At 47.1% G+C, this 25,513-nt stretch overlaps 1 protein-coding gene across 9 annotated transcripts in view; it reads left to right on the forward strand.

Annotated features, from left to right (window-relative positions):
- The window catches only part of INVS (inversin), a 1,037,426-nt gene that overhangs the window by 801,723 nt on the left and 210,190 nt on the right, over nucleotides 1-25,513 (forward strand). For all 9 annotated transcript variants that reach the window (XM_029589897.1, XM_029589895.1, XM_029589896.1 and 6 more), the window contains one exon: nucleotides 14,193-14,299. In XM_029589897.1, the coding sequence (XP_029445757.1) occupies nucleotides 14,193-14,299 (107 nt within the window). The remainder of the gene's footprint in view (nucleotides 1-14,192; nucleotides 14,300-25,513) is intronic.

A 25,513-nucleotide genomic window follows, 5' to 3' on the forward strand; every position in this document is an offset into this window, starting at 1 on the left:
AGCCTCTGGACCACAGGGCAGGCAGAGAGAAGGTAAGAGGCTGCCCATGAGGGCAGAATCATAAGAGTGCATCCTCTTCAGTGCTCTCTGCTGTCTCGTTGGAGCCCACAGTCTTAGGACTATTCAATTCAGCTTCACCTGCCGATGGAGGTCTGCACTCACCTGCAGTGGTGGTTAAAGGCAGATCATATAAGAAAAGGGGTTTCCCTAAGCTCACCAGACTGGCTGGTACTCACGACAGATATGTGCCTCCAGGGTTGGGGGGATCACTGTCAGTAGCTGACAGTGCAAGGGCGCTAGAGTCAGGAGACTCTCTCTGGAGTATCAATTAGCTGGAAGCCCATGCGGTCCGGTTGGCATGCATGCAGTTCAATGACTGATTGCAGGGTTGAGTGGTGCGAATACTGTCGGACAATGCAACAACAATTGTTGTGAGTATTTAGTGGACTCTTGGGCCGGCCTGGCGGAGACTGGGAAAGGTGGACCAATGTCGCCGTGGAGAGAGGTGCAGGCCGGGAGGCGGACACTGGACCAGGTGAAGGAGTAGGCCTTCACTCTGGAAACCCGTACTCCCCAGGAGGGGACTGTGGGAGTTGGCTGCTGGGACTTCACCCTGAAAGCCAAGACTCCCCTGGGAGGAGCCCGTAGGAGCCCGGCCGCTGGGGCTTAGGCAAGCGGGGACGCAGAGATGATGATTCGGGATCAAGGCAGAAACCAGGCTGGAACTGAAGCAGGATACTGAGACAGGGACCTGGCTGGTACTGAAGCAAGGTACTAAGGCTAGCACCAGGCAGGAATGGAAGCAGGGGTACTGAGGCAGGAACCTGGCTGGAAATGAAGCAAGGCACAGAAGCAGGAACCAGGCTGGAACTGAAGCTGGATATGAGGCTGGAACCTGGCTGGAACTGAAGCAAGGCACAGAAACAGGAAACCAGGCTGGAACTGAAGCAGGATACTGAGGCTGGAACCTGGCTGGAACTGAAGCAAGGCACAGAAGCAGGAACCAGGCTGGAACTGAAGCGAGATACTAACAGACGTTAGCGAACTCCAAGGCACTCAGCAACCTAGGAACCCCAAGGTAACCTCGATGCAAGGTTGTCTAACCGAGGCAGGCGCAGGCCTTACATACCCGCCGGCGTCTGATGTCACTGAGGCAGTCTGAGCATCAAGTGACGGGAAAGGGCCTACAAGTTCGGGGCTCTTTGCGCGCGCGCCTAGTAGGAGGACAGCTGGCTTTGGCGTCCAGCGGCGTCGCCCCCCGCGGGAACACCCCCGAAGAACAGGCCCAGGACCCGGCGGACCCCTGCAGCGAGCCCGAGTCCCAAACCCGGAATATCGAGGTAAGGTCCCATGTTAGGCAGAAAGATCTGGAAGATCGAGGGTCACAGGGGATGGTGCTTCTGATGGCATCAGATTGGCCTGTGTAGCCATGGTATGCAGATCTGCGAAGGCTCCTGGTAGACTCCCCCTTCCTTGGCATACAGGGATCTGCTGTGGCAGGGGCCTGTTCTTCACAAAGATCCAATTCAATTTTCTCTTACAGTATGGCCTTTGAGAGGGCTCGCTTGCTGAAGTGTGAATATTCTACTGCAGTGATTGCCACTTTACTACGAGGGAGAAAGTTCTCCACTTCCTTAGCCTATGTGCAGGTTTGGAAAGTGTTAGAGGCTTGTTGTGAAGATCGAGGGGTTCGTCCTCGTTCAGTTAAGATCCTGCTCATTTTGGAAATTTTGCAGGTACAAGTAGTGGCTCTTTCCTGTTTCGGGGGTTAGATGAATGGGGACCCTTGTTGGCTCATCCAGATGTGGCCCATTTCTTGAAAGGAGTGAAACTTCTTCATTCTCCCTTGTGGTTTCTGGTGCCCTTGTGGAGTCTTAATCTGGTTTTGGATTACTTAGTGGACTCTACCTTTTGACCAATGTGTGACCTTTCCTTGCGGTTATTGACCTTGAAAATGGTGTTTCTTGTGAACAATTTGTTCTGCGCAAAGAGTATCCAGTTGCAGGCCTTGTCTTGCTGGGAGCCGTTTCTACGTGTGACTCCAGCAGCAGTACAGCTGTGGTCCTTCCTTTTTTGCCAAAAGTGGTCTCGGATTTTCACTTGAATCAGTCCATTTACCTGCTGTCTCTGGATAGGGAGAGAGATGAAGAGGCATATCGCCTGTTGTGACCCTTGGATGTCAAGAGACATATCATGAGGGTATATGGTGGTTTCTAAACCTTTCAGGAAGATGGATCGTCTATTTGTCCTCCATGGTGGAAATAAACAGGACGAGCTGGCTTTGCAAACTACAATAACTCACTGGATTAAGGAGGTAGTCACGGCCATGTATGTGGATGTTGAGCAGCTGTTGCCTAGTCAGGTTAGGGCTCATTCCACTAGGGCTCAGGCAGTGTCATGGGCAGACGATAAATTGTTGTCTTCCATCGACATTTGCCGAGCTGCGATGTGGTCATCCTTACACACCTTTTCCAGGTTTTATCGTCTGGATGTGCAGGCCTAGGAGGACGCAGCCTTTGCATGTGCGGGTTTGACTGGACTGCATGTAACCTTCTGCCCTGTTTGGGAGTAGCTTTGGTACATCCCACTTCTTCTGGATCCACCTGTCTAAATGCTAGGAAATGAGAAATTACAACTTACCTGATAATTTCCTTTTCTTTAGAGCAGACAGATGAATCCAGTTTCCTGCCCTTGGCTGCCAGTGGGTTATACTATTGTCCTCCTGTGTGGCTGCTTGTTTCCAGGACCACTGGTAGTATTAATCCAGTCCCTAGATTAGTGTTCTGTTGCGTCCGTTGGTCTCAGATGACTTCTTCCTCTGTGCCTCACCTTTCTTCCTTCTCGCTCCTCAAGCTTTGGGAAGATGGCTGCTGCTGCGTCTTCATGACGCTTTCTCCGGCGTCCCTGGAATGGCAGTGGCGACGGTGTTCGCCATGATTCTCCTGAGGGCCTCCTAGGGTGCGCGTGTGCATGCCACCCACTTCTTTATCCACTTCATGGCGGGAACCTCGGGGGCATCCCCTCCGAGTGACGTCACGCCATCCGGGTATTTAGCCTACCCTTCATTTGCTAACAAACTGAGCAAGGATCGAGAAAGGATTGGACTGCCTCTGGTCCTAAGATACTCTGCCGCTTCCTGTGCGCGCTGGAAGCTCTCTGCCCCTTCGGGGTCTTTCATCTCTAACCTGGGTACTCGCTCCTCAGGGTCCCTTATGTTTTCTTTCAGGTGCCTATCTGGGATACCGGGTACTCGCTCCTCGAGGGCCTGCTCTCCCTACCTTGGTGCCTACAGTTCAACTACTTCTGCCTGCCAGGATCTTCATCAATACAGCTATCTACTTCAGTGAGTAATTAACCTTGCGCAGCCTACCATCTACCTGAGTGTGGGACTGGTCTCTTCTGCTGAGGACCCCTGGACTACTTCTACTGGGTTATCTCACTGCTGCCACCCCTGGGCAGTACCACCAAGCTGTATAATAAATACGTATTCTCTGTGTCTGCGTGTATAGAATCTAGCCTAGTACTGCGGTTCCTCACGGGGCTCCTCCCCGTGGGGGTGGCCATCTCCGCAGTACCCAAGAATCCACTCCAACACCTCAAAACCATAACAGATTGCTAACTCCATGGATTCGGTTCAGCTCACCGCTTTGCAGGCCATTCCGGGCCTGTCCCAGCAAATCTCCAAACATCAGAATTTGTTGGATAACCTGACTGTTGTCTTTAACCAGTTACACTCACAGATTAATACACCGACTACCGCAGGTAAAGACGTTACACCACCAGAAGTGACTGTCAAGACTACAGTGCCTCTATCTGCTCCAACACGCTTCTCAGGTGAAGTTTGGAAATGTAGAGGATTTATCAATCAATGTTGCATGCACTTTTCTCTGCAACCTAACCATTTTCCTACAGTGTATGCCAAGACCACCTATATCCTTTCGTATCTGGATGGAAGAGTGCTGCCTTGGGCCTCACCGCTGTGGGAGTACAATGACCCTATCCTGAATGATCTTGCCGGGTTTCTTGAACTGTTCAAATCAGTATTCGATGACCCTGCCCGGTACTCGACAGCAGGATCAACCTTGGTTCATCTAAAACAAGGTAATAAACCTTTACAAGACTTCGCCATTGAATTCAAGACGTTGGCTTTTGAATTACATTGGGACCCTAGATGCCTGAAGACCCTCTTCTTTGAAGGCCTGAACTCCCAGTTGAAAGATGAGCTGGCGGCTCGAGAGATGCTTGAAACCTTAGCAGAACTAATGAAGTTGGCAACAAGGATTGATCACCAACTTCGCGACAAGGTTCAAGAGGTCAAGAGCCCAGAAGACTACCTCAGGGCGCGGTGAAGAACCAACTGGCAAGCTTCACCTTTTTCTCAAAAGCACGAGGATGGGGCGACCCAACCAGGAGTTCCTAGTTAAGAAAATCCTGGCAAGGTGGGCCAGAAAGTCGGGACCTGTCATCAATTTGCGTAAGCCAATCACACATGAGCTGCTCACCCAGCTGTGTTTGGTATTATCAACTTGTATAAATCCCAGTTTGAGGTCAAATTATTTAGGACCGCGTTTTCTTTGGCTTTTTCGGAGCTCTGCGAATCAGTGAAATGGTGGACAACCTCTAAATGGAAAGTGGGTTTCAGGAGCATACTATAACAGAACATTAAAATATCCGATCAGGTAGTCCAAATAACTATACAGAGGTAAAAACCGACCAAGCCACCAGAGGCGCTAACTATACCTAAACAGACTGATATCGTGATGACATGCCCAGTTCAAAAGTTGAAGATGTACCTGTCCGTCCGCCCCCAAGGCGGTAGACTTTTATTGATCCACGATGATCATACCCCACTCACCAGATATCAATTTGCATCAATTCTCAACTTGGCAATCAAAAAAATAGGACATAATCCTAAGTAATTCGGGACCCACTCGTTCAGGATAGGCATGGCCACCAGTGTGGCGCAAGCAGGTCTGAACATAGACACCATCCAAAGAATTAGGAGATGGAAGTCGGATGCCGTTTACACGTATATCAGGCCAAGCGATGTGTGAAGACATAACTTCATTATTGACCTCTTTTCACAGAACCACCACAATGACAAAGGTTTGTCTAGATTATTGGACACTCCTTTGTACACTGGGCACGGTTTCGTTCCTATGGGACTCACTTGGAGTTAGCTACGAACCACGTTCACATCATATGGATGGGTCACAAAGGGATGACCTGGGACCAGCTTCTCCCAATAATTCATCACAAGAACCGGACGCCGTCGTGATTCACCCAATAATTCATCACAAGAACCGGATGCCGTTGTGATTCACCTCAGTGGCAACGATTTGGGGGCTGTGTTGTGCGTACATTAATAAGATGCCTAAAGGATGACTGGAGTGAACTGGTTTCCCAACTCGTACATTATGTAGTCAGACATCGTACAGTGGTTAAAATTTCTGGATAATAAGTTATGGAAAAGAGGTCGCAAAAAAGTGAATCAGCAAGTCAGGCATTGGGCACCAGATTGGGTGGGCAGCACATACGTCACAACTGGGCCATGGACGTGAGCGAAGGGTTATACAGGCCTGATCAAATCCACCTTTCTGATATTGGTAAAGACCTTTTCAATTATTCCATTCAGGAGACCATTGAATCCTTTTTGGTTGAAAAGGCTACAGCTTTAAGGGGGGCATGAGGCAAGTGTTACTACCTCATGCTGTTGGCGGGTGCACGAGCCGTGGGGAGCCGAATTTGGTAGGCCTTGGGTAGGGCCCCCTTGCTAGGAAGATCAAGGTGGGGGGCTGGATGCAGGGGCCACCTTGTTAGGAGACATGGCAGGTGGCACCCAGGACTATTGGTGATATAATAATCGACTCGTGCAGCAATATGCTCATTCCAGTTACAATTGTTAATTCTATAATAAAGCTGCAGCCTCTTCAACCACCAAAAGCCTGCGCCTCAAATTTGTAACTATATTAGAACTATAATAGAAATTCGGACTTTGAGGGCAGGAAAAGGCGGGAGTGTGCTATGCATCAGCGATCTCAACGTTAAATTACCAAGGGCACTCTCCACGAGGAGGAGATGTCCTTCTATTTGTTAAAACATTCCACACATCCAGTCATCCTAGGGCTGCCTTGGCTCCAGGTCCACGAACCCCAGTTCGATTGGCATTCCCTGCAGTTGGTGCAGTGGGGTTCCAAATGTCAGAAGACATGCCTACGTCAAGTATCCCCAGTAGTCTCTGTCATGAATTCTACCACTCTATCTGGTTTGCCTACTCAGTATGTTGAGTTCGAAGATGTCTTCTCGAAGCAGAAGGCGGATACCTTGCCTCAGTTACGCAAGTTCAGTTGTTCCATAGAGCTTCTGCTGGGCACGACGCCTCCCAAGGGCAGAAGTTACCCATTGTCTCACCCAGAAACCCTAGCCATGTCTGAATATATCAAAGAGAACCTAGAAAAAGGGTTCATTCGTCCCTCTGATTATCCCGCTGGAGCGGGCTTTATCTTCATTAAGAAGAACGACGGCGGTCTACGCCCTTGTATTGATTATAGAGGGCTCAACACCATAACCCACAAAGACCGTTACCCCCTGCCCCTTATAAGTGATCTGTTTGACCGCTTTCAAGGGGCACGGTTCTTCACCAAGTTGGATCTGAGGGGTGTGTACAATCTGGTACGCATCCAACCCGAAGATATCTGGAAAACCGCATTCAATACAAGGAATGGTCACTTTGAATATACAGTGATGCCCTTTGGGCTATGCAGTGCCCCAGTGGTTTTTCAACGCCTTATGAACGAAATCCTCCGAGACCTCTTGTACTCATTCATAGTTGAATATCTTGACGACATCTTGATCTTTTCCAAAGACCCTCGAATCCCATCGAGATCATGTTCGGATGTCCTCCAACGTCTAAGAGAAATCATCTATATGCCAAGTTAGAAAAATGCCTCTTCGAGCGAAATCACTTACCCTTCCTAGGGTACATTCATATCCAATCGAGGTTTCTCCATGGATCCAGAGAAAGTCCAAGGGATCCGAAACTGGCCCCAGCCAGTAGACCTACAGGCCTTACAACGTTTCCTTGGTTTCACTAATTATTACCGGAGCTTCATTGCCAATTATTCTACCCTAGCTGCTCGCTCACCGCCATGACCAGAAAGGGGCTAACCCCTCGTGTGTGTGGACACCCAAAGCACAAGTTGCCTTTCAGACGTTAAAAGAAGTCTTCTGTTCTGGTCCTTGTCTTCAGCATCCAGACCCAAGACGTCCATTCGTTGTCTAAGTCGACGCCTCCGCAATTGGAGCAGGAGCCGTTTTAAGTCAGTTTACTCCAAAGGGTAAATTGATACCTTGTTCATTCTACTCCCACAAGTTCTCTCCTTCAGAGCAGCACTACACCGTGGATGACCGAGAACTTCTCGCTGTCAAGTTGGCGCTCTAAGAGTGGCGCCCCTGGTTAGAAGGGGCGCAACATAAATTTACCATTTTCACGGACCAATCAAATCTTCAGCACCTAAAAGAAGCTCAACTCTTGAATCCTAGACAAGCCCGATGGGCGCTGTTCTTTGAATGGTTCAATTTCGTCCTACGTTATCACCCAGGTCCCAAGAACCTCTGTGCTGATGCACTATCAAGATCCTTTGAACCAGAGGATAAGAACATAAGAAATTGCCATGCTGGGTCAGACCAAGGGGCCATCAAGCCCAGCATCCTGTTTCCAACAGAGGCCATCATAGATCCTGCCTGCGTATCCCTTGCTGTGACCTCCACAGTTCCAGTGGGGAAAACCGTTGTTCCACATAGATTACGTGAACGAGTTCTGAAATGGGCCCATGATTCCAAGTTGGCAGGACACCCGGGTCATGCCAGGACCCTAGAGATGTTGCGGAGATATTACTGGTGGCCCAAACATGGTGCAAGACTCTCGTAACTATGTGGATTCATGTCCCGTCTGCGTCCAACAGAAGACACATACCGAACTGCCTAGGGGCCTACTCCAGCCGCTTCCAGCACCTACCGAGCCATGGGCCAGCATCTCAACGGACTTCATCACAGACTTGCCTCCATCCCAGAACAATACCGTAATTTGGGTCATCATCCCCTTGCCATTATTCCCTTGCCAGGCCTCCCATCGGCTCCAGAACCAGCCAAGTTGTTCCTGAGACACACTTTCCATCTCCATGGACTCCCAAAGGAAATAATATCCTACCGAGGACCACAGTATGCCGCCAGATAGTGGCACTCCTTATGCAAGAAATGTAACATTGCCTTGAATTTCACGTCAGCCTTTCACCCACAGGCCAATGGTCAAGCTGAAAGGACCAACCGGACTTTGAAAACATTCCTCCATTCCTACATGAATGACCAGCAGGACAACTGGTCTAATTTGCTACCCTGGGCTGAGTTGTCGCATAATACCCACATTGCTGCTGCCACCGATGTATCTCTGTTCTCCATGGTATTCGGATGACAACCTCGGCTGCCACTTCCAGTTCCTGTGACTGTTCCTTTCCCAGTTCATGGCCCACACCATTCGACAGGTATGGAATCAAGTCAAAGAACGCCTTACCCAGGCCGCTGAACGCTCCAAGCGTACTTCTGATGCCGTCCTGGTCAGAAGGTGTGGTTAAGCACCCGACACATAAAGTTGAGACTTCCTTCTCATCGCCTGGCTTCAAGTACATCGGTCCATTTCCAGTGCTTCGAAGAGTGGAAGCAGTGTCTTATCAGCTACAGCTACCAAGTGCTATGGGCATCCATAACACATTCCATGTCTCACTGTTGAAGCCTTTGGTCCTCTCTTGGCCCTCTCGTAGAGATCCTTTACCTCCACGGATCTCTACAGATCCAGACTCATCACTTCAGGTAAGAGAGGTCCTCGACGTCCGTCGAGGACCTCTCTTACCTGAAGTGATGAGTCTTCCATAGAAGCCTCCATAGAACCTATCCTGACAAGCCACGGCTGCATAGAGGGAGGCCTAGAAGGGGGGGTACGGTTTGCGCACCCCGTTCGTGCCCAGCCCATGCACGGGCCTGCTCACCTCGCTAGCTCCTCTGCAGGTCACGGGTAGGCCTCCCCAGTGGCAGCTGCGAGCTCCTCTAGGCCTCGGCGTCCCGCGACAGCGGTCGCTGGGCCTTCCACTGCGCACCAGGCCTCACGCTGGAGTTCGGCGTTTCCAGTAGCGTTGGCCACGCCCCTACGCGCGTGCACACAGACTGCCCGGCATCTTGTAGGGCCAGGGGCGGGTCCTAGCTCCGTGGCGCGCCCTGATTGATGGAACGATGTAAGGAAGACCCTGCCTGCTCTTCCTTGCCTTGGCATGTGGCATAATGGCTAAGGCGAAGAGACTCTGATCCTTCCATAGAATCAATAAGAGACTTTGATCCTAAGGGTGTGGGTTCAAGCCCCCACACCAGCACTTCCAAGAATTGATTCCAAGCTAGTGGGTTCAAGCTCCCACTTCAAGAATTCCAAGAACATTCACGCCAACCGGAACATCACTGTCCTGTTGAGTTGCTCGCCCCAGACCTTGCTCCTGACAACCATCTCCTGAGTTGTACCGTCCTGTCTGGTATTCCAAGTCCATGATGGTTGGAGATCTATGGCCCGGCTGGATTACCATCAAGCACAGCTTCAGGTTGGCGTGTATTGTGTTCTAGTTTGCCTCCGCGTTCACAGCCTTGTTCCAGGATCCTACTGTTCTAGTTTGCCTCTGCGTTCACAGCCTTGTTCCAGGATCCTACTGTTCCAGCGTCCTTCTGTTCCTGCATCTATATGTGTCTTCCCAGGTAGTACCCTCGGCCTGTTCCTTGACCATCCTGACCTCTGCCTGCCTTGTGACCTCGTCTGACCTCTGGAACCTGACCTCTGCCTTGTTGACTACTCTTCGGATTGATCCTCGGATTCTGACATCAGCTGCCATTGACCACGTCTCCTGATTCTGGCTCTGTCCCTTGCCTTGTCATCACCTACGCTGTTTGGGCCTTCCTTGCCTCTCCAGGCCAACAGCGTTAAGTCCGACCGTGCTCCCTTGCTGATCATGGGCACGCCTTTCTACTACCTCTCTGGGAGACCCTGCGAGGCCCACCTAAGTCCAAGCGGCCTGGTTCCCTAAGGGGTCCACCCGGGGGTACCTCGGGCTTCCAGTGGTGAAGCTCATCCTAGCCTCTGTCTCCTCCTGTGCTCCGCCCCCTGGGAGCAGGTGCTTTCTGGTCCCTACCAGGGAGCCACTTTCCACTACTCCAGGACAAGGGTCCATCTCCAAGCGCAACAACAACTCACCTTCAAAGGAATTTTCACTTACTACACCCAGGTATAAATCATCTCACCTTTGGAAACAAAAGTGTCTTTACTTGCTTAAATTCTGCTCTAATGGATTCTGGCATCGCATTCCAAATCTGTGGAACTTTGATTAACGTTATTTTTATACCGTTGCATTACTATCCTGCTGATTTTCATAACATGCTGTGCCAGCAGTTCTGATGCTTTCATCTACGGTATCTTAGCAGAATGTTGCCTACTGGCACCTTATTTCAGTGGGTGACACATTCTCTGTTATATAATCAACAAATTAAAGAGCAGTATTTTCAGAATACTGGATTTGAAGCAAAATTGTGCAAATACACAGCTGCCATGTGACTCAGTTTCTAGAAAGAGACTGTAGGCTATACTTCAATTTTCAACTTAAGAGCCGGGTACACATACCTGGGCACTCTCCAATTTCATCTGGATACTCTGGGAATTTGTATCAATTATTAGATCTCTGAAGAACACTAGAAAGCTCTGGGCCTGTCTATTTATTGCTCCAACCACTCCCCCTACAGGAAGACTGCAAGGAACAGGACAAACGGGGATGTTTAAGGGAACAGAGTCATTGCTCTGCGGTGTATGCTCCAAACGTACCCTCTCCCTTTCCTCAGGAAGCCTGTGGGTAACAGGAGAGAAGAGGTGAGCCTGGAGCACACACTGCAGCCAGCATGTGGGGAGAAACTGGAGTAGAGGAGTTGCAACAGGCAAAGCTCAGTCTGCAGTTGTAATTCCAGGACCTGGGACTTAGCTATGGGTAGCATGAGTGTTCATGTCAGGTAGCTGTACCTTATGAGAGGGCAGGGGGTGGTGAAGAAAAAGAGAGTGCTGGAGTTAGGGGAGGAAGAAGGGGAAGAATGTTGGAGTGGGTAAAGTGGTGGGAAAAGATAGTGAGTATCGATTAGTGAGAAAGCAGATATGCCCACCCCCACCGGCTAATGAACCGCAACCTCAGGGTGCCTACAAATCAAATGTTCCCAGATATGCAAATGCATATTTGGCCTGATTTTCAAAAGCATTTACACACTTAAAATGGGTTTTACATGTGTTAATGCACTTTAATTGTGTAAGTGGGCTTTTGAAAATTGCTATAATATATAGTTGTGATGGAGAAGGAACAGAGAAGGGCGACCAAAATGATAAAGGGGATGGAACAACTCCCTTAAAGAGGTTAGGGCTGTTCAACTTGGAGAAGAGACAGCTGAGGGGGCATATGATAGAGGTCTTTAAAATCATGAGAGGTCTAGAACGAGTAAATGTGAATCGGTTTGTTACTCTTTTGTATAATAGAAGGACTTGGAGGCACTCCATGAAGTTAGCAAGTAGCACATTTAAAACTAATTAGAGAAAATTATTTTTTACTCAACGCACAATTTAGCTCTGGAATTTGTTGCCAGAGGATGTGGTTAGAGAAGTTAGTATAACTGGATTTAAAAAAGGTTTGGATAAGTTCATGGAGGAGAAGTCCATTAACTACTATTAATCAAGTTGTCTTAGAGAATAGCCACTAGGGATGTGAATCGTTTTTTGACTATTTAAAACAATTGTCAGATATATTTTAAATCGTCAAAAATCGTTAGAGCCGCGATACAATAACAATTCCCCCGATTTATCGTCAAAATCGTAAATCGGGGGAGGGGGGGGAGGGCGGGAAAACCGGCACACCAAAACAACCCTAAAACCCTACCCCGACCCTTTAAAAGAAATCCCCCACCCTCCCGAACCCCCCCCAAAATGTTTTAAATTACCTGGGGTCCAGTGTGGGGGGGGGAGGGTCCCAGTGCGATCTCCCACTCTCGGGCCACGGCTGCATTAAGAGAAATGGCGCCGGTGGCCCTTTGCCCTTACCATATGACAGGGCAAAGGTAGCGCCGGCGCCATTTTGAATATTGGCAATACGGCCCGAGTGCAGAAGGTCGCTCCCGGACCCCCGCTGGACTTTTGGCAAGTCTTGTGGGAGTCAGGAGGCCCCCCCAAGCTGGCCAAAAGTCCCTGGGGGTCCAGCGGGGGTCCGGGAGCGATCTCCTGCACTCGTGACGTCGGGTCACAGGAACCAAAATGGCGCCGGCGCTACCTTTGCCCTGTCATATGATAAGGGCAAAGGGCCACCGGCGCCATTTCTCTTAACGCAGCCGTGGCCAGAGAGCGGGAGATCGCGCTGGGACACCCCCCCCCCCACTGGACCCCAGGTAATTTAAAACATTTTGGGGGGGTTCGGGAGGGTGGAGGATTTATTTTAAAGGGTCCGGTGGGTTTTAGGGTTGTTTTGGTGTGCCGGTTTTCCCGCCCTCCCCCCTTCCCCAATAAACGATTTTTTTAACCTAAAAAACTAAGACGATCAGATTCCCCCCCCCCCCCCCTCAGCCAAAATCGATCGTTAAGACGATCGATCACACGATTCACATCCCTAATAGCCACTGCTATTACTGGCATCAGTAGCATAGGATCTACTTAGTATTTGGATACTTGCCAGGTACTTGTAGCCTGGATTGGCCACTGTTGGAAACAGGATCCTGGGCTTGATGGATCCTTGGTCTGAGCCAGGATGGCAAGTTCTCATGTTTTTATATTCTTATGCTATTGAATTGTCCATAGGACTGTCATGGACTGGCAGGCTGGAATCAGGGAGCACCCCCCACAAAGGCAGTACAAGGCTATAGGATAGGACTGGAGCTGGTCTTCATTCCTAACCAACCCCCCTCCCCTGCAGGTTGAGCCCTTGGATTCTGGAGCCAGTAGGTCTTGCTTCTGTGGAACATCAGGGCACAGACTGGGAGCTGAGGTCAGGCGCAGGTTGGATGAGGCAAGGATGGCTAGACACTGAGGGCAGGTACATGCTGTGACTGGCTGAGGACTGGATACAGGTACTGGCTGGGGCTGGATACAGAGCACAAGCTGGGGCAGGATATAAGGTAAAGGACAAGGGCAAGGCCTGGGGAATAGATTAAGGACTGGACTAGAGAAGGTCATGATTAGACGGGTAACAGGGAACAAGAAAGCCCAACCAGGCACGAGACTGGGTAAGGTAGTCCTAATAGGCCCAGAGGTCGTAAGGTAAGACAGAAAATTCTACAAAGGCCACAGAGCAAGGCAAGAGGCCAAGAGAGGCCACAAGGCAAGGCAGAAAGCCCAGATAGGCCACAAGGCAAGGAACACGACCCAGATAGGTCACAAGGCAAGGAAGAAGACCCAGATAGGCCACAGGGCAAGAAAGGATAACCAAGAAAGAGGGGCCAGGTCAGAGAGCCGAGGTGACTCAATGAAGAAGCACTGAGCAGGCTGGGTTAAGTATGGCTGTGGCTTGGGCATAGTATGATAAGTGAGGAGGTAACTGACAAAGTAGTGATCAAGGCTTGCTGAGGACTTCTGGTGGAGGGAAGACTATGCAGCAGGCTGAATCTTGGCACGGAAAGACTGCACAGCAGGAAAAATTATGACAAGGATTTACCAATATAAGTGCACTTTATGCAGGTAAATGGCTTTTGAAAATTGCTACAATAGTAGTTACATTTATATGTGTAAATCCTTTTGAAAAATACCCCTTATAGTATTTCCAAACCTACATTTTCTATTGGAAATTAGCAGTACATTATCAGAACGCTGCATTTTGAAGTATCAATAACCATAGTATGACATAAAGTCTTCCTCTAGAAACTAGGTCACTTAGCACCCTTAATAAGCCTTGAAAATTGTCAGCGAAAGTGAACCGTTTCTCTGCATTTCAAAAGCTAAACCGATTCCACAAAGCACTTATTAATGCTAGTGTTCAAAATATCAAATTCCACAATAGCTTTGCTTAGGAAAAACTAATTTCATTTTAGTATACCAAGTTAATAAACTAATAAATCTTTACTAAAAAGTGTGTTTTCTTTGCCTCTGCTCTTAGGGAAGGACGGCACTACATTGGTCCTGTAATAATGGATACCTAGATGCTGTAAAGTTGCTGCTGAATTTTGCTGCTTTTCCCAATCAAATGGAGAACAATGAAGAAAGGTACAAAATCTTATTTTTAATTCAGCTTGCAGTTTGCTAGCCACTGGTTAACTATCACACCTGTTAAAAGGAAAACCTTCATGCTTTTTAGCTTTAAACATATTTCAGCCTGATTTTCTTTTTGATTCAACTATTTTGCCATATTTTACTTTTTAAAAAACAATAAAACTTCACCACTAATGGTATGCTTTGAATATCGTATATGTTTTATGTAAATAACTGTTGCACCTGTGGACCCTTGGGTCTAGGCAGGATTGGTACAACCTGCAATGAGGAGCCCTGCAGGTTTCCACCATCGGCAAGTGGACCCAGGCAAAGCAGAGACCCAGCAGGACCTTTGCCTATACCAGCCCTTGTTCCCTTCGGGTTGAGCCTTTGGGTGCCGTGGCCGACAGATCTTTGGTGGGGGTCTCTGCTGGAGGCAGAAGTGCAGGTCCCTGGATAGCTTTGGTCATAGGCAGGCAGAAGTCAGGCAAGTCCAAGGTCCAGTTTCCCCAACTCTTTCCTGGTATACTGCTAAAGCGGTATTATGGGGGGGGGGGGAGGGTCATAATTTTATATTAGGTTGGAGATGGAAAGCTATGGATAAGCATCTGGTGGTGTTGGAATTAACTTTGCGGAAATGTAAAACAGCAGTGATGGCCAATAATAATGTGGCTAATAGAGAGGCTTTTTTATCGATGCAAGCTGCCTTAAACACTCATACATCAAAGAGCTAAAAAAAATATTCAATATTATAAAATTAAACTGTACCAACAGGCTAATAATAATTTGGGGAAGCTGCTAGCCCGCTTTATTAAAGGGTCCTACAGTCCTAGTGCGGTCACTCATCTTCGGGATCAGGGGAGGAACCTCACTTATTCCACATCTGGTTTCTTGCAGATATTCTGTGATTACTATGCAAAGCTCTACAGCTCAGGTGCCTGCAATCTTCCCAAGTATCAGGCCTTTTTATCCAAACTTGGCCTTAAACAGTTTGAGGAATTTCATTTGCAGGGTCTAAACCGGCCAATTAGTTTAGCTGAAGTGATTGTGGGTATTTGGTCGGTTGAAGTCTTTGAAGGCCCCAGGTCCAGATGGTTTGTGCATCTATGAATGAATCTATTCTATCTAAATTAATAAAATGAAATTCCTTTGAATAAAGTACGCCATTACATTTTTCTAAATCACGGCTCCACCTTCTCACAAATTGTACAAAATTAACTGGTTCATTTTCTGCAAATGCATTTTCAGAGGTCCCTGATATACAATTATTTACCAACGCCCCATAAACATTGTCAACAATTATCTAAGGCCATGCTTTCATATTTTTTCTCTACTGTGTCCCTGTGCGCTGGTCTGCTGTCTCTGAGGTTCTCACTGTCTTTTCTTTCAGACATAGACCCTTTTGTAGCATTTTCACAGTCTAAAATTAAAAATAATAATAAAAAATTAACATGGAGGTCATACTTTAATTGATTTAACAATATTTTAAGAATAATTTTGTAAAAACTATAACAGTATAAATTCTTACTATTTTGTTTATCTCTTGGTTTTTGGTATGGTCTTTTGTCAGATTTCTTTGGCACATGCTGCTCTTGGTCTGTTATGTAAACAAACACACGGTAATATCTTTTACACAGCTGTGAACTAATTGGAGGTTTACCTGTATAGATATAAAAAATTGCTTCCTTACCTTCAACCGGTTCCCCCCCTCTGTTAAGAAGTTACTGTCTTTTCTTTTTCTTTGGAAATAGGTTCTCTTGCATCATTTTCATGATCTAAAAATTACAAATAAAAAAACACTGGGTCACATATGCTTTTGATGCCTTTGCAACATAGCTCTCTGCTTCGATGGTTGTTGTGGAGGAAAAGAGGCTTTTGGGCACAGACATTAAGGAAAAAAAATGTTTCTTACCTTCATTTGTATTATTGTCAGAAATGTCATGGGCTTTTGTTTTTTGCTCTGAGGCCTTGCTGCATCCTGGCTGTTGGTCTGTGCTTAATATTGTATCTGTTTTTGCAATATTTTCTCTATTCTAATAATAAAAAGAAAACAGACAAACACTTTTTACCACAGTTTTTAAAATCATATCTAAAAACGAAAACATACAATCACTATTAACCCACCTTTCAGTTTTCTTTGTTGCCTCCGTTTAGTGAGTGACAATTTATTAATAAATCCAGACTTCTGCCTTTCTTTGTTTGAAGAATCAATTTCTGTTTCAAACTCTTCAGGCCCTACAAACTACAGACTGGTGAACCTTTCTGTTCACTGGCTATACCTTTTATTACCATCATAAGGGCGTAACCACCAACCCTCAAAACATGTATATTGTAACACAAAAGCTACCTGGCCTCTCTCTGTCATGTGATGGACATCTGCTACAGCTATGCCAGAACCCCCCCCCCCCCCCCCCCTTATAGTATAAGATAGCTCACTTGATTGGATTATCATTTACAGGCTTTTGTGTGTATTATCAATATTTCTTTAGATCTGAATCCATTTCACAAAACTACAGTCTGTTGAACCTTCTGTAATTTAATGGTTCCTGGTCATTGTTTCTTCTCCTGATTAGATCTTTAGTCCAGATATCTACTCGCACCTACGTCATTACAATATCCACCCCTTTTGTTCAAGAAAGGTAGTGTATTATGATTGCCTCTTTAGATCTTGGGGGCACTTTACAAATGTAGACTGATGAGCTTTTCAGTGCTTATAATGGTCCACCCCTCTGTGTATTCCTTCATCCCCCCACACAGCAATCCTAAAAAAAATATTGTTTATTATAACACAAAAACTGTCTGCCCAAACTCTCATGTGTTGAACAATTGTATTGTTTATAGCAGCCCCACCACACCTTATGGGAAAGGTCTTTCTCTCTTGAATGGCTTGTCATCCAGGCCTCTTGTTTTTTCTTCCAAGATTACACATTATACATTGTCTCATCCTGATTAAATTAACCATTTATAAATCCTGAGTCCAGGCAACTTCCCCCCACACTTAAATCATTGCAATGTTCATTCCTTAGTTAATTAAATAGTTGCTGTATCAATCAATTTTACAGTCTGTGCATTGTTATCAGTGAGAATTAATAAAACCATAAGATATCCCCCCTTTGTAGCCCCCCCAAAAACCTTCCATAGATCCTTAAATCACGATTGACACATTTTGTTAATTCTGATATATATTTATTAGTTGTTTTTATATGTTTTTTATTAACTAATTTATGCACATGGCAAAATTTAATAATATCACAAAGTATTTATGTTTAATACACACTTCTGAAAACACAGACAAGAAAAACATTACTAGCAAACAACGGTTTGTTTTATTATGCATTTTAAAAAAGGACTGGTACTTTCTCCCATAGATGATGGCATTTATATATTTCATCATTAAAACCTCATCTGTTGGTGTAAGCATACTGTTTAGTTTTTCTATAGGATTTAGAGCACTTTTCACACTATGGGCCGGATTTTAAAAGCCCTGTGCGCGTAAATCCGGCCAGATTTACGCGCACAGGGCACTCGCGTACCGGCACGCCTATAGCTCCGGGACGCACGTGAGTCCCAGGGCTTCGTAAAAGGGGCGGGAGAGGGCGTGTCCGGGGGGGGTCAGGGGGTGGGTCTGGGGGCGTGGCACCGGCCCAGGGGCGTGGCTGAGGCCTCCGGACCAGCCCCTGGGTTGGTTGATGGTGCGCCAGCAGCGCGCTGGCGCGCGCAGATTTACACCTGCCTCGGGTAGGCGTAAATCTGCCGACAAAGGTAGGGGGGTTTAGATAGGGCTGGGGGGGGTGGGTTAGGTAGGGGAAGGGAGAGGAAGGTGAGGGGAGGCGGAGGGAACAAGCAGCGCGCGCCGACTCGGATTTTATAAGATACGCGCGGCTACTTTTGTTCACGCATGTGTGTTGAACAAAAGTACGTGCGCGTGCTGTTTTGAAATGTACCCCAGCGTATAAGGTACCTGATCACATTCAAATCGTCATTGTTTAGACTTTATACACCTCTTTCATATGCTGCTAATACAATATGATTTAAAACAAGTTCTAGGCACAACCTGGTACAAAAATTACCAGGCACAACCTGGTAATTTTTCCTGGGTTTCAGTGGCAGTCCAATAAACGCAACTATGGTCCACCTGACTTGGTTCAATCAATGAGACAGCTGTTGCAGTCATCATGGCGATGCCAGCCAAACACTTTGTAAGAATGCTATTCACGGCCACCCTTATGATTGATCTAAATGTCGTTTTTTCGAAAAAGGCCATGTACCGGCGGGGGTTTTGGAAACCCTATACAGCTCCACTAGCTGAAATCATGTGAATCTTCAGGTTTGATTTTTTTTTTTTTTTAATTACCTTCTGAGTCTGGTGGTTCTTTGATGTTTGGGCAAAAACATCACAAACAGGTGATGTTGATATCTGGTGTGTCCCCATATTCTTCTGTTTGTAAAGATCATTCATTTTCCTATAAAACATAATGTAAATATTAAATTAAAACCTCTTTAAACAAGGTCGCTATTATAGATAGATCCCAAACCCCCCCCCCCCCCCTAAAATGCATAAGTATAATGAAAGAGATTTTCTTACCTTACATTCAAGCTTTCCAGCAAATAATCTGCTTCAGCATCTAATGCAGCTTGGTGGCAGCTCTATATCTGCAGAGTCCATAGCATTTTCATTGACAAAGGCTGGATCCTGCGAATCAAAAAGCTTTTATCCCAACGGAAGTTCATCAAATTCTGGCTCTGTCATTTCATCTGCACGTCTCTTCCTGCAAGAGTATGATTTGTACCAACTTCTGTTTCAACATCTTTCAGAAGGCCTCTTTGCTTATAGCACCTGTTTAGTTTTGGCTGCTGCTCGCTTTCCATTTCTAGTCGTTTAGGGACTCATACACATCCATTAGCTAAAGCTTTTCACGGACAGCTACTGTTCCTTCTGTCTGGTGATTGTATTCTCACATGACCTCTATCACGTGCTTACTTCTACATCCAGTCGTGCAAGTTTGGACATGTCCATTCAAATTACATTACATGCAGCTCATCACTTTTTGTTTCCTTTAAAATGTACCCTAGCAGGTTTGAGTAGTGAATAAGCATCTTGATCTGTAAGCCAATCAGTCACTTGTTTTTTGGTCACTGTCTGATTACATATTTTAGCAGTCTGAAAATAGGATTTATACCAGCAAAATTACCTACAGTGCCTGGTTCATAATAAATTTTCTTTAAGATCTGCTGGTGTATGGCTCTTATGTAGGGCTGTAAACACAGAGGCCTGTTTTTTTTTTACAAGAAAACTAAATCCTTGTTTTATTCACTTTTGAAGCCCCACAACTTCCAACACCCAACACCCTGCTGTTAATTATCCTCTTCTCTTCTCAGATTTCACTCTGCCAGGATAGGGGCAGTTAGGGCATGCGTATCTACAATGAGGGGAGGAGGAAAGGGGGGGGGGAGATTCTCCTTGTCTCTGTGTACAGAATGAGACACAGCTTCCTGCCTCCTCACAGCTAGTAACTTTTAAAACAGAGAGGCTAGAAAAAAAGCATGCTTCCAGCTCTGTCATCATTAGAAAGCAACAGGGACATTTCTGCTAATGCTCTAGGAGATGCAGTTTTGGGGGGTGAGTTGGGTTTTGTATTGTACTTCCAGTGAGATCATCAAAAACAGCCAGAGTCCTTTAATTCTGTCATCATTAAAAAGTGACAGGGCTCTTTCTGATCATATTCTAGGGGGCATGTTTTGGGGGGTGTGGTGAGGGGATGGGCTTCCGGTGATGTCATACCTATAACATCATAAGGGGGTTGGCTTGGGGACGGGGCATGGGAGGGGCCACCAGTGACATCATAGGGGGGTTGGTTTGGGGTGGAGTGTGGGAGGGGCAACTCCATTCACTTCTATTGGAGGGAGGAGCATGGGCAGAGCCTGGGGTGGAGCTAGGGGCAGGGGAAGGAGGGGTGTGGCCAGGGGCAGGGGGCAAGGGTTGGGGGGCAGGAGGGGTTGGGGCTTCACCCCATTCACTTCTATGGGCAAGGGTGGGGCATGGACGGGGCTTATACTGGAAGTGAACACTGATTGGCTGACATCCTTTTTGATTGACAGTGTGCCCATAGACTACTCGCCCAGGTGACCGCTTTCAATACTCGAGATGGGCATTACGAGTATCTTGTTATGCCTTTCGGGTTATGTAATGCCCCAGAGATTTTTCAAAACCTGATGAATGAGGTCCTCCGTGATATGCTTCACTTCTCAGTAATCGTCTTTCTAGATGACGTGCTTGTATACTCCAAAGAACTCCCCTACTCATTGATGACAAGTGAAACAAGTATTACAGCAGCATCGAGTCAACCACCAGTTTCGCCAAATTGGAAAAAATGTTTATTTGAACAAGAATCTCTGTCATTCCTGGGATTCATAGTATCCTGCACAGGATTCCACATGGACCCCGAGAAAGTATCAGCTATCAAAGATTGGCCCCGACCAGTGGGGATCAAGGCTCTGCAGCGCTTCCTCGGATTCGCAACCTTCGACCATAAATTCATACCCCACTACTCGCAAAGGTGGCTCCTCTCTCACTTGCCCTTACCAAGAAGGGAGTGAACGCCAAAGAATTGGCCACCAGCGGCACTTCAAGCTTTGAGGATCTGAAGAAAGCCTTCCTCCTTGATGCCTGCCCCTTCGTTGTGGGAGTTGGATGCATTGGTCCCAAGCGGTGGGGACTGTTCTTCAGCCAGGTATCCAGCAAAGGCAAGTTACTTCCTTGCTAATACTTCTCCAAAACGTTCTCAGCCGCTGAAAAGAATTACTGCATAGGTGATAAAGAACTTTTGGCCATAAAGTAGCATTTGAAGAGTGGCGTCAATGGCTGGAGGGGCCCAGTATCCAATAGTAGTGTATACGGATCACAAGAATTTGGAATTCCTATGCCGGAGCCCAACGCTTTTTGAACCCCGAGCCCAACGTTTTGGACCCCGCTGGTCCTGTGTTTTGTAGCTGTTTTAATTCTCTCTATGTTACCAGGCCAGCTTCTAAGATCTTCGTGCGGACGCACTCTCCTGCACTACTGAGACAGGATACACCCACTCCTCCTCAGTACATCTTAGACCCGGCTAAGGTCATCATTGCATCATTGCCACCAGGGATGTGGTTCCCACTGGCAAAACGGTTGAGCCCATTCGTCTACGAAAGGAAGTCCTCTCCTGGGCACACAACTCTCTAACAGCGGGGCACCTGGGTAAAGCCCGAAACTTAGAGCTGTGAACATGGTATTACTGGTAGCCACATGTCAAGCATACGTCCAAGCATACGTCAGTTCCTGCCCCATCTGCGTCAGGCAAAAGCCCTTGTCGGGCCGTCCCTGGAGCCTACTGCAACCTCTTCCCATACCTGCAGAACTGTGGACGCACCTCTCTACAGACTTTGTAGAGATTCCCCTGTCCGAAGGGAAAACTGTCATCTGGGTCACTGTAGACAGGTTTTCTAAGATGGCTCACTTTGTCCCGCTCTCTAAATTTCCTACGGCTCCAGAGCTTGCGCAACTCTTTACCCAGCATATTTCTGTACACATGGACTCCCACTACACATTGCCTCAGATCGTGGCTCACAATTTACAGCCAAATACTGGAGAGCACTTTGTAAAAGGTTTGGGTTCGCTTAGACTTCATGTCTGCTTTCCATCCGCAAGGCAATGGGCAAGCGGAACGGACTAATCGTTCACTGAAGGCTTTCTGCGTTCCTTCATGGGGGACAAACAGGATGATTGGGTATCCCTCCTACCATGGGCTGAGTTCTCTTACAACCACCACGTTCACTCTACAACCGGGGCTTCTCCTTTTCAACTTGTTTATGGTAAACAGCTCAAGCTTCACTTGTCGCTTCCTCTGCAGTACCTTGGCCTGCGGCCCAACCCACAGCCCAACAGCTGCGCTCCCTCTGGGAATCCACACAGACTAAATTGCAGCAAGCGGCTGCCATCGCGAAAAGGAACACTGACAAACATCGTCGTACAGCTCCTGTTTTCAGCCCTGGAGATAGGGTGGGGGTGAGCACCAGGCACATTCGTCTCCGGATTCCCTTCATGCGCCTGGCCCCTAAATGCATAGGTCCCTTTGTGGTCATGGAACGAGTAGGGCTGTCTCTTACCGTCCACGTCTTTACATTGAGGATATACAATGTGTTCCATGTTTCCTTACTCAAGCCACTGATACCTTCAAAATTCATCGCAGTCCACCTGAACCTTCCAGGAAAGTAGCAGAGGAAGAGACCATATACCAAGAACGTGACATGTTGGATGTATGGTTCTACCGTCGAAGATGGGAGTACTTGATATTTTGGGAGGGAGGTGGTCTGGAGGAGAACACGTGGGAACCTGCCTCCAAAATCTTGGACAAATCCCTTCTCCGTCAGTTCCATCAGGACCATCCAGAGAAACCGAGACCGCCAGGGAGTGGGTGTAAGGGGGGGGGGGTTACTATTGTGAATCTCGGCTGCGGGCAGCCACGGCTGGGTTCCCCCCTTACCTGCTGCACCTCTTTGGAGTTCCCAGCGGCTTTCTCTGCGTGGCTCCGGGCCGTGGCTGGGCCTTCCCGCGGCGCTCTCCCCATGAGGGAGATGCTGTGCTGACTTCCTCATCCAGACCCTGCCCCTTAGGCACGCAACGGGCCAGGATTTAAAGGGGCCATGGCAGGAAACCTTGGCCGGCCTCCGAAGATGACGTCAGTCGCCCAGTGTATTTAAACCCAGCCTGGATCTCTGCTCCTTACCTTGGCAACAGGTTGACTCACTGAGTGTCTAGTTGCTGCTCCTGCGTTCTTCAGTTCCTGTGTTCCTGTTCCTGCGTTCTCCAGTTCTTGTGTTCCTGTTCCTGCGTCCTCTGTAATCCTGCCCTGCTCCGCTTTTGAGTTCCTGCTCCAGCTCCTGTTCCCTCTTCGGCTTGCTTCACTGGTTTGACTTCGGCTTGGCTTTCTGGTACTCCTTCGTCTGCTGCCTGTCCTGACCTTGGCTCGTCCTTCACTTTGCTTGTCTTCAGCCTGCCCCGACTCTAGGCCGCCTCAGTTTCTCCTTTACTGCTGCCTTCCTCGACTCAGACTGTCCTTTGGTTTCTTTGTGCCAGGAGACCCTCGCCTAAGTCCTGCTGGCCCTGGCACTCAAGCTCAACCTGCAGGGAACGAGGGCTGGTATAGGTGAAGGTCCTGCCTGGATCCCTGGTTCTGTACCGCCTGCTGGCTACGAGTCCCGCTGTAGGCCTCCCTCCAGCGGATCCATCCAGCACTCTAAGCCAGACCAAGGGTCCACGTTCACAACATGAGCCTGACTTCAGTGCCAGGAAAAATTGTGGGAAACTGTTATAAAGAATAAAATCACAAAACATTTAGATAGACAGCCAGCATGGATTTACCCAAGGAAAGTCTTGCCTCACAAATCTACATTTTTTTGAAGGTGTGAATAAATATGTGGACAAAGGTGAACCAGTAGATGGGATTTTTTTTTATTTTCAGAAGGCGTTCGACAAGATCCCTCATGAGAGGCTTCTAAGAAAACTAAAAAGTCATGGGATAAGAGGCAATGTCCTTTTGTGAATTGTAAACTGTTTAAAAGATAGGAAACAGAGAGTAGGATTACATGGTCTGAATTGCATAGTCTGGGTAAACAAATAAGCATGGGAGTAGCTTGCTTATTACAGCGGTTACTACCCCTAACCAACTAGGTTTGTTACTTCACTTTGATGCAGCTCCAGCACTGCTCTCCACATCAATGGCGGGGGTGGAAGAAAATTAGAACCAAAAAGTTACCAATAAGGGTCCTGACCTCAGCGGTCAGAGTAACAGATACGTATGAGGAAAAATAAGTGTAAAAGCTTGCTGGGCAGACTGGATGGGCCGTTTTGGTTTTCTTCTGCTGTCATTCCTATGTTTCTATGTTTCTATAAGTGGAGTGCTTCAGGGACCTGTACTTTGACCGGTGTGCTTTTGATACATTTATAAATAATTTGGAAAAGGGTATGACGAGTGAGGAGATCAAATTTGTGGATGACACAAAATTCGGCAGAGTAGTTAAATCTCAATCGGATTGTAATAAATTGCAGGAGGAACTTGTGAGACTGTAAAACTGGCCTTCCAAATTGTAGAAGAAATTTAATGTGGACAAGTGCAAGGTGATGCATATAAGGGAAAAATAACCCATGTTGTAGTTACACAATGTCAGGTTCCATCTAAGGAGTTACCACCCAGGAAAGAGATCTAGGCATCATAGTGGATAATACATTGTGCTGTGGTGTCAAAAAAGCAAAAAGAATGTTGGGAATTATTAGGAAGGGAATGGCAAATAAAATGCCAAATATCATAATGCCTCTGTATCGCTCCATGACGAGACCCCACTTTGAATACTGTGTACAATTCTGGTCACCGCATCTAAAAAAAAAAAAGTTGCACTAGAGAAATAACAGAGAAGGGTGACCAAAATAAGGGGCATGAAACGACTCCCCCTATGAGGAAGGGTTAAAGAGGTTAGGTCTGTTTCAATTTTGAGAAGAGATGGCTGAGTGGGATATGATAGAGGTCTATAGAATCATGAAAGGACTTGAACAGGTTAATGTAAATCGGTTATTTACCCTCTTAGATAAGAGAAGGACAAAGGGGCACTCCAAAAGTTAGCAAGTAGCTCATTTAAAACAAACTGGAGAAAATTCTTTTTCACTTAACCAATAATTAAGCTCTGGAATTCATTGCCAGAGAATGTGGTTATGGCAGTTAGTGTAACTGATTTAAAAAAAAAATTGCATACATTCATAGAGGAGAAGTCCATAAACTGCTATTAATCAATAAGGAATAGTAGCTTGGATATATTTCATGTTTGGGTACTTGCCAGGTACTTGTGTCTTGGATTGGCCACTGTTGGACACAGGATGCTGGGCTTGATGGACCCTTGGTCTGATCCAGTATGGCTTATCTTATGTTCTTATGTTATGGAGTGGAGTCAGCCTGTATGTGTGTGTGTGTGTGTGTGTGTGTGTGTGTGTGGGAGAGGGAATGTAGCCAGTGTGTGTGTGAATAGAGGAAAGGGAATAGAGGCAATGTGTGTCTGTGTGTGGAGTAGAGAGAATGGAGCTAGCATGTGTGTGTGTGTGTGTGTGTGTGTGTGTGTGTGTGTGTAGGAGAGAATGTGGAGCCAGCATGTGTGAATTTGGAAGAGTGGGAGGAACCAACCTGTGTGTGTGTGTGGATATGGAGGAGA

Source organism: Rhinatrema bivittatum, chromosome 2 (assembly GCF_901001135.1).
Source record: "Rhinatrema bivittatum chromosome 2, aRhiBiv1.1, whole genome shotgun sequence".
Classification (NCBI taxonomy): Eukaryota; Metazoa; Chordata; class Amphibia; order Gymnophiona; family Rhinatrematidae; genus Rhinatrema; species Rhinatrema bivittatum.